We start from the raw sequence: 10,340 nt of genomic DNA, 5'->3' as shown, positions 1-10,340 counted from the left end.
TGCTCAGCTGTAATAACCTTATGAAATGATCATTTTTAGGGCACTCTATCTATACAGTTATCTATATGTTGGGACTTTGGACACCCAAATTATAGAAGAGCTTCAGGTCCAACTATAAGTAGGAAAATTCCTTTGCTTCCTTGCATTCCTTGTCAATGCTGAGGAAAGGGTAACACTGGAACTTCAAAGGCAGTTGATAAGAAAGACCCTTGAGAGAAATATCCCCTTTGGATTCTCCCCTAGGTTTTGAGATGGACACAGATATACATATTTTGGTTATGTGCTGATATCATCAGTTGTAATGTAGAATATCTACTTGCCCCTTAAACTATGCCCAACTAAACCCTATGTCTTCAGGACATAAGACACCACTCTGACCCCCATCAGGTGACACCCCCCCCAACTTCTGCCTAAATTCATACCCTCCTTGAGTCATGTAGCATCTGCTGTAGAGTATAAAAACCCCAGAATTCATCCCTTGGAGGAGGCAGCATCCCATCTATGCTGAAAAATTCAACATCAATTTCAAATTAATAAATTTCTCTTTTTATAGTCTTACATTCTTGCAAAGGGTACCCATCTCGAACCCCAGATGCTCACTTCTAGCCCCCCACAACATACACAACATATGTGTAGCAATAGATAGTGTCCTACAAATGATCATTTCCTAAAGCTGGTAAAGAATATAAATCATGCATCCTTGCAAAAATGCTATGTTTCATAGCAACATTTGTGTAAATTGAGAATATAGATATATGTAGTATGCATAGACAGCCTGGTCATCAGTTAGTTGCTCCTAATAGTCAGAATTAATCAGAATTCAAATTAAACATATTCTTATTTTCTCAAGTCCATTTTTCTCGTTTTGACAAATATATATATGTATATATATATATATATATATATATATACATATATATATATATATATATATATATATATATATATATATATATATATATATATATATATATATATATATTCTTCTGACACAACCACATAATATCCAAGAAGCATGATTTCCATCTCTAGATCTTGGGGTTTTTTTTAAACCCTTACCTTCCGTCTTGGAGTCAATACTGCCAGCTGCCCCCTCTAGATCTTGTTTTTTAAAATAACTTTTGGACAACATAGAAGCCAATTTAATAACTCCACAAACTAGTAGTCATCTCACACTCCACCCAGTGCCAATCCCCCAATTTTGACCAACTTTTTCCAAACAACAATCCAATTAATGTTCAGCTGAGACAACAAATTCCATGCCACAAAAGGAGCCATCATTTATTCCCTCATAGTGCTCATAACACTACATGAACAATAAAATATACTTTATCTCACAGTGCCTAGATCCTTATAAAAAGGGGGTGGAGGGAAAGCCCATTTCAAAAACTTGAGGGGGCTAGGAAAATGTTAGGAGCAAGGTGGAGAATACGGAACAGCACAACAAAAACCAGGATTTTTTTTTAATAGTTGCTTTATGTTACAAATCCATAAGTGTGACTGTTGAGGAACAGATTTCTTGCAGGGTGTAAAAGCTTCTCTTCCCAGTGCTTGTTCCATGACAACTCAATACTGATTCCTCAGTTGGTTGCTCATGTCTTGGAGTTCTGTTATCAGAGTGTCTATGGTGCTCATTTCCTCAGCTAATTCAGGCGAAATCTCACCACTTGCCAAATCCACAAAATGCTGCTGTAATGTTTGAAAAAGAAACACACATTTTATTTCTTATAAACCTCAATGACCACCCCTTACCACTGCTTTTCTCTTGCCACTTATTTGCCCAAAAATATTGGGGAGTCTCAGGAGAGAAGAGGTTTGGAGAAGCCATTGTGGGGGACAGAGAATCAATCAGGGAAGGAGAAAAAGGTTGTCCTGTAGCAGCGAAGATTGAACTGAGATCAAACAATGCAAATATGCATCTTTCCCAATCTGCCCAGCAGTTCCTCAAATTAGCTTTTATTTATTTAGCTAGGGATAGGTTGCCTTCTACCCCATCCCCTCAACAATGGAATAGAAACCTCCTGGAAGACAAGTACATTTTTATGTCCAGAATTTAGCACAAAGTCTTGCACTACTTAATAAATGCTTTTAAATTGAACACTAGTAAACTCAATATCACAGTTATGCGACCTTCTCAAGTAGCAATCAGCACTACAGAGGGTGCAGACTAGTTGAACAATGGTGGGAACTCTAACAAGTTATGAGCAAGGCTTCAAGGGTAGAAAAGGGTATACAATTCAACTGATCCATCAGAAGCTAAAGACGGAGAAGGGTGAAACGTGACAGCAAAGCAAGACTGAGTGGGAGAGCAGGAAGGAACTGAAGGACTAGAGGTTGTCATCAGGATGAAGACTAGGTTCGGAAGAGAGAAAGAAAGGAGGTTTGACAAACTAAAATCCAAGAGAGGAGTTTCGGTGTTTAAGATGACAGAGAGAAAATCCTCAAAGTGACTGAGGCATTATAGAGAAAGGAGTTAGGGGAGTTGAAAAGACCGATAAATTGGAAGGCCAGGATTTACAAGGAAAGGGTCATCTATACTTACAGAACAATGTGCACCAGGATGACAGGACAGATGGGAAACTAAGTCAGGAACTAAAATCCTCAAGAAAGAGGAGTGACCCAGAAATGGGTGGATAGATGATAATAATAAGGATCCTGACAAATAATGCAAATGCATGCAATGAACCTCAGAGAAAAAGTAGGTGAGAGATGAAACAAAGAGAAAAGGAAGCAGGGAAAAAGGAACATAGAGACTCTTTACCCCAAGCCCAATGTGGTTTGGGGGCTTAATTCAACCCAAAAAGCATTTAAGTGCCTTCTATGTGCCAGGATCTTGTGGTAGATGTTAGGGCCAAAAGAACTATATCTAAAAAGTGCAAACAATTCAATGGAAACAATATGTACAAAGAATAATAAAAAATAGAAAAAGCAAATACAACAAGATATCAGTGAGCAGTGGGGAAGAAGAGCTCTAACAACTGGACATAATCAGAAAAGACTTTTTGTAGGAGGTGGCACTTGAGCTGAACCTTGAAGGAAGGTGGGAGTTTGTAAGAGGCATATTTGCTTCTATTAACACCTTAAAACTAAGAACATTGTGCCTAATTAGAATTTGAAGTGCTTTCACACATGTTCTTGGGGACATACCCTATCTTTGTAAAATAGGGAAAAGGTTCACAGCTAGAGACAACAGCCTAAAGTCAAAGGGGCAGTTAAAAGCAAAGTTTGTAACGAATTCAAGTCCTTTCATCCCAGGTTCAAAGTCCTTCCTGCCTCTTCTGCTGCCTCAATCAATAACTATTTTACTAAAGATATTTACATTTCTCCAGCACTGAATGAGTAGTAACTAGACAGTAGAGGGCTCTTTCTACTGCTGTGTGTCTAGCAGCTCGTTCCCCTGGAACTACTCAAAGGGCTATCAGTCTAAGTCTGTTCAGGCTGGGGTATATCCATGTAGCCATCCTAATTTCATTTCTATAAAATGTACAAAAATAAGCTCTTCTTTTTAGGTGCCTCTCACTCTGCAAGTGACTTTGGCACCTCAATTTATATCGGAAGGGAAAAGAGGCATGTCTATATTACTAAATCATACAATTAGAAACCCCAAACTAAAATACCTTTCCTCCCATGACCCAATGAGACTAAATGAGAGAAAAATCTAACCCAGATGGTCTTTCCAGGCCTCATTTTCCATGTTTGGCAACTCCATCATCACAAAGCAAGATGATGTGACCAAATGAGAAAATTCATATAAATATAGGGTTATGCTAATGTAGGTGTTCAAGACATTAGACTAATAAAGTAGAAATTTTACACAGAATGACGGAATGATGGTACTTTCACTGGAAGATAGAAAACAAGTGGAATAAAAAATGCATATAAAAATACAGCTGTTTTCAAACTCATTTGGAAGTTCTTACTATGGGTAATATTAATATTCATTGTCAGTAAGACTATTAACAATAAGCAAATTAATCTTGAAGAAATTATACTAATTTAATAAAAATCAAAACTTTTTTCAATTATTCACTAGCCTATTCTGATTGTTTTGATAATTTAAAAAAAAACCCAAAATTTTATACTTTGACTGAATTTTTTTTTTCAAAATCCTAAATTCTTGTTTTTAAATTCAGGCAATTTTCTGTGACTGCAGTGCTAAACAGATGTTAAGTTTGTTTTTTAAGACAGTTACAAATGTTTTCCTGTTTAGAACTAAAATGTAATACCTTAATTCCTTAGAACAAAGTTTTCAAAAAAAATTTTAGTAGTCATCCATCACATGTTATGGTCTTGAAAAGAATGTGCACGAACCATGGTTTCTCAAAATTGCAGGATACATCATAGACATGGTTGCATAATCATATACCAAGGATGGGTTTTGAGTTTTTGCTGCTATTTTTCATTTTTTTATGTAATACCCTTAATGTGAACATGAGGAAAGATGAACACGAGGGACTCTCATAGTATCCCATCAGGTCAAACACTTAGTAAATACTCTCTGATGACTAAAGAGGTGAGAAAGTAATAGACAAAAATGATAGAAGAAAAGGAAGATAATTAAGAGAACTAGTTCAGCATGGTAATGAAAGAAAAGATGAAGACTTTGCTTAAAAACTGTTCCATTTCAAATGTTTTTAAGTTTTTTTTCTGAAAGGATGGGGTCTTTTAAGCAGAATTTGTGTAAGGGCACTTACTGACAGTAAAACTAAGTGGTAAAATTCGAAACTCTAGATGCTGTGAAGAGAGTTAATGAATAATCTTTGGAATTATATTTTTTTAAATACAAAAAAATGCACCTTCTACCCAAATGATGAATTTCTGAGGAAGGTGAGGTTGTATCTAAAGGCTGATAAAACCAAATCCTGACTGGAACAATCAGCTAGTAAGTGGCTTCTGGCTGCCATGTGTACCTAAGATAAACTTTGATCCTGTTTAGGGAATCCTGATGGGGGTAAAACTAGGTGTAGCCTTGCTATTCGAAGGTTGGTCAGGAAACAAAGTGAATATAGGGACTATAAAGAGAATGTGGATAGAAAAATAAAAGGACTTTTTTTCTGCAAATATTTCAGGTATCTATCTGAGAAGGGTGCAGACAAGGTACTAAGTAAAATAATAAGAGGTAAAAAAAATGCCTCACTTTGATAAGGAGCAAAGGAGTTAGTGAAAAGACCCTTCTGAAGAGGCTTTCTATCAAACAAAGAGTCATACCTCCTTCTCATGAGTATACCCTAAAAAGGTATCAGACTCTAAAAGTAGTTTGTCATTTTGTGACCCAAGATTAAGTAACTATTGATCACAAAAAAAAAACCCACAGAAAAAGAACAAACACGTGCTTAAGTATTACATTTCTTCCTATTTTGTTTCCAGTGCTACTTTAAGGTTAGTCAACTCCACTCCCATTTAATCAATATGGATTAATAAAATATTTTCTTTTCTTTCTAACACTTATTACTTATTTAAAGTTCTAGTTCATCATTACAATATGAACATGTTCTATTAATAAACAATCGTACTTTTGGGGAAAAGCCACTGGACTGATTTGTGTGCCTCAGTTTCTGAGTCTAACTTCTCAACCTTTACTATCACAATTAATAGGTGTTTCACAAATTGTGAAGCATTATACTAATGTAAACCATCACCATTAGCATGATCATTTTTATCATTTACTTGGTGGTAGTTTTTCAAACTGCAGGCGCTGGGCCGAAAAATAACCAATTAGCCTCAAGAGGACATTTGCTCAAAAATCCCAACGTATTTCAGTGAAAGAAATCTCTTCTGGGCTCCACAACAATGCCTGATTTGGAAGAGAGGGAAGAGTTTAAAAGCAATCATTCAGATTTAAGGACCATCTAGAGACAGTGTTTCTAAAAAATGAATCATCCAGTCTTACCTTTGCTTTGGAAGACAAGCCACGCAGGTGGAGTCGAGCTGATGAAAGCACCTGTACTGCTTCTTGGGGATTTGATTTCTTCTTACTGCACTTCAATGCCACTGGATGTTAAATATGAAACAGACAGTTATCAAAATTGAATAAAGAGCACAGGTGCCAATAACAGCAATTCTTAATAATAGCACTAGATCCAACAGCTTTTAGAGAGTATTTCAACAGAAAAACATAACTGGAACTGTGGATAAATTACCATAATTTCCTCCATATTTTCAAAAAAAATTTACTGCTAGACTAGAATTTCTGAAGAAGTTCAACATCAATGAATCACCAACTCCTCTCTAGAAGCAGCTACAACCATAATTTTCCCTACCAGGCTATAAGTCATAGGATTATATATTTACAGCTAAAAGGGTCCTTAGAGGTCATTTGTTCACTCCTCTCATTTTAAACATGAAAGAACTGAAACCAGGGAGCAACTGTAGCTAAGTGGAATGAGAGCCAACACCTGGAGATGGTAGGTCTTGGGTTCACATCTGATTTCAGGCACTTCTTAGTTGGATGACCCTGGGCAAACCACTTAGCCCTGATTCCCTAGCCCTTACACTCCTATACCTTGAAACATTAGTATTGATCCTAAGTCAGAAAAGAAGACTCCACCTGTTTCATTTCTAAATTTGGTCATAAATACACTGAAACAAGCATTGAAAAAATATTCCAAATACAACACTAGTGGGGATTTTGGGAATGTCAATGGATATTCTTCACTGACATGATTATTATGAAAATAGGGACCCATTGTGAAACAGCATGCAAAAATATATTGTGGGTTAACATCCAAATCCTCTTCCACCCAAAACTGTAAAGAAAGACTCAAAACAATACAGATGAGTAAACAGTGCCAGACTCTTGTGCAAAAATGCTCAAATCCTACAGTGAGGTTGCCATTACAATGTCTATTTAAAGGTTTGAGCTAACTAGTTGGGGTGCATTATGCACAAAAGAAACATGCTCATTTTAGAAAACAAGTGATTGGGGATGAGTTAGTATGAAGAGCTGGATAAACAGAAGGATATTCAAGTAAAAACATTAATGGAAGAACAATTCTTACTCTCTATTGGCAAATGAATTTTCATTGACTCAAAAATATGTATAGATAAGATCATAAATTCATATTTCAATAGCAGTTCTTTCTGTGGTTACAAAGAATTGGAAATTGAGGAGTTGTCCATCAATTAGGGAATAGCCAAACAAGCTGTGGTATATGATTGAAATGGAATACCACTGTGCTATAACAAATGATGAGAAGACTGACTTCAGAAAAGAACCTTGAAGGCGTACATGAACTAATGCAGAGTGAAGTTAGCAAAATAAGAACTTTTTGTACATAGTAATAGTATTATAAGAGGAACATTTATGAATGACTTAGCTATTCTTTTGTTTCTTTTTGACCCTTACCTTCTGTCTTAGAATCAATACTATGCATTGGTTCTAAGACAGAAAAGTGGTAAGAGTTAGGCAATGGTGGTTAAGTTACTTACTCAGGGTCACACAGCTAGGAAATACCTGAGGCCATATTTGAACCCAGGACCTCCCATCTCTAGGCCTGGCTCTCAATCCACTGAGCCACCTCACTTCCCTCTGACTTAGCTATTCTTAGCAATATGTCCTAACACAATCTTCAAAAACCCTTGATGAAAAATGCCATCCATCTCCAGAGAAAGGACTGAAGAAATCTGAATATGGCCTTGACATACTAAGTTTCACTTTATTTCTTCATTTTCCTATTGTTTGTTCTAGTTCTCTTTCACAAAATGACTATATGGAAAAAAACATTTTACACAATTACACATGAAAAATCTATACTAGATCGCCTGCTGTCTCAGGGAGGCAGGGAGGAGAGGAAGGGCAGTTATAGAAGGTGAGAATTTGGCTCAAATTTAAGAAGGTGAAAAATGTTTTTCTCAAAAAAATTGAGGAACAAAATAAAATATTTTTAAAATAAATTTAAAAAATTTAAAAACCCAGTCTGAATAAACAATGAACTGTGTAATTATAATCAATAATAAATAGATAAATGAAGAAATTGCTGAAGGGGGTTATAGTTAGGGGCTGAATCCGTGATTTCTTTGATGTAAGGAACTACCAGATGAAGAAACTGACCACCTCTCTATGAGATAAAGCAGTCTAGATTCGGATTCAAGCATTCCTAACCCCAAGGTCAGCTATGCCATGATGCTTCTCACTGCTAACTTGAACTTTTTTCTAAATTATTAATGAAATGTGCATTTATACCTCTGGGGCTTTAAAAAGCAATCGCCTGGTGATCCCAAAGAGACATGCTGAATTTTTGTCCTCAAATATTTCCTGAAAGAATCTTTGCTGACTAGCTGAAGAAAAGAACAATACTTCAAAGGTTTCCCATTTGTTGTGCATGAATCTGCATTATATAATGTTCTCAAGAACTTAATAATAATAATCACATCCATTTGAATGCACAGAGAACATATTTTGCAAGGAGTGTTGAATGGATGTTGTATAGAGAATTTCAGAAATGATACACATAAGGTAAACAGGCGAGAATGGGCTGTGATTTACTTGGTGAAGGAAGTACCTGTATGAAAGGACAGATTTTAGGGTTAGGGTTAGGTACATAATATAGTCACCAGAAAATCATCTTTGTTTACTGGTACTTCAGACAACTACTGTACTTTCTTTGGAGTTGAACTAACTGCCTAGGCCCCATCTGCTTAATTACAAGGTTTAAAGAGGTTTATACAAGTCATGAGATTTAGTTGAGATGTCAACAAATACTTCATTATCTCCCTGGTTCAAGAAAGGTTAAGAAAGAAATCTAATCCCAGGTGGAAAGCAAGGAGGAGTTAGGCAAGAACCTAAGACAGGGCCTCTGGACAGCTTCCTAATCCTCTGATTCAGGTCTTTAAAATGTGACTTCACTATATTATTCGATGTGGATTCCCAGGACATCAGATACACCCATACTGAAATACACAAAAATACACATTCCTAAAGCCAAAGGGCAGATTTTTGGAATATCTTCTTTTCTATCCCCACCTATTAGTATAAATAATAAAACATTGACAATCTGGGAATCACTGGCAATACAAAACACACAAGCACCAAATAAAGTGAGCCCCATGGGAGTATGTTTTCATCTTTTGGATATCTCACAACAATAATAATAAGCTGGGATGTCTCTAACTCTGCAAATTCTCATAAGGTGAATATATTACTTCATAAGAGAATAAAAATAGGCAAAAAGCTCGCTTAATATTTTTATTTAAGTAAAGATGAGCCATTAAACAGGTTCTCCATAAAAGAGTCCAAATTTAAAAATTTTTTAAATGGCTACCAATGAAAATCAGTGAAAACAATGGTAATAGCAGCTTACATGTGCATAGCACTCTAGAGATGAAAATCATTTTCTCATTTAATTCTTCTGGCCACCCCATGAGATAAGCAGATGAAATACTAAAGATGAAGAAACAGGCTCAAAAGAAGGAAAATAATTTGCCCAAGAGCATCCAGTTCATATGTTGGGTCCAGAGTTCTTTTCTCAGCACAAATCTCTATAAAACAATAAATTCCAAGGTCTGGCCACTCTGAAAAGTATTCAATCCAGAAAAATCTCTGGCCAACAAATTACTTGAAAGCCAATTAAGTTATAAAGTAAGTAATGCAATTTTTTAGCAACTAGGTGGTACAGTGGATAGAACAAGGATCTTAGAATTAAGAGGACCTGAATTCAAATCCTGCCCCAGACACTTACTAAATACATGACCCTGGACAAATGCTTTAACTTCTCTATGCCTTGATTTCTTTAATGGCAAAATGCAGATAACAAAACCCCCTAGTTCCTAAAGTTGTTGTGAGGTACCTGAGTTAAAAAAATTTTAAAGATGTTGCAAACCTTAAAACATTATTAGTCATTATTATCATCAATGAGGTTCATGAAAGTGAGAAATAACTATAAAATGTTGCTATATATGAAAAATATACCTTGTGCAAGTTCTAAGGCTCTTTTAATGATTTCCTTGAATGAAGCAATGTCTTTCTCCCAAGAATTGGACTGGGTATCACATTTATAAGCCTTAGTGAGATACTGGAGAGCCTGGAGAAAGAAAAGATGCAACATTATCAACAAAATGAAAATTTCTCCTTTAAACTTTGCATTTCCTGGAAATCACATGGAATGAATTCCAACCTGAAAAACTGCATTCATGCAATACTGTCTATTCTCTGTTATTCACCTCAATGAAGGAGCCTAAGAGCACATACAACAGAAAATAGCTATTAATACACAGAACCATCTAGGCACGCTGGGATAGATCCTCCTCTCTAGAAAACAAAGAAGGGGACTAGCCACCTGAGCTTGCCTAATCAACCAAGAGTCCAGAATGAGATTCAGAGAATATTCTGAAGCTACTGATTG

General features: G+C 36.0%; 1 protein-coding gene across 1 annotated transcript in view; it reads right to left on the bottom strand.

The window, feature by feature from the left end:
• Positions 1-1,255: 1,255 nt before the first annotated feature.
• The window catches only part of TTC27 (tetratricopeptide repeat domain 27), a 227,793-nt gene continuing 218,708 nt past the window's right edge, over positions 1,256-10,340 (bottom strand). Inside the window, exons 18-20 of the mRNA XM_007476051.2 lie at positions 9,908-10,019; positions 5,891-5,991; positions 1,256-1,689 (exon numbers count right to left, since the gene is read on the bottom strand). Coding sequence (XP_007476113.2) covers positions 1,567-1,689; positions 5,891-5,991; positions 9,908-10,019 — 336 coding nt within the window. The 3' untranslated portion in view covers positions 1,256-1,566. The remainder of the gene's footprint in view (positions 1,690-5,890; positions 5,992-9,907; positions 10,020-10,340) is intronic.

This window comes from Monodelphis domestica, chromosome 1 (assembly GCF_027887165.1).
Source record: "Monodelphis domestica isolate mMonDom1 chromosome 1, mMonDom1.pri, whole genome shotgun sequence".
NCBI lineage: Eukaryota > Metazoa > Chordata > Mammalia > Didelphimorphia > Didelphidae > Monodelphis > Monodelphis domestica.
The sequence above is the reverse complement of the archived record's forward strand: the minus strand, read 5'-3'. Positions and strand labels throughout refer to the sequence as shown.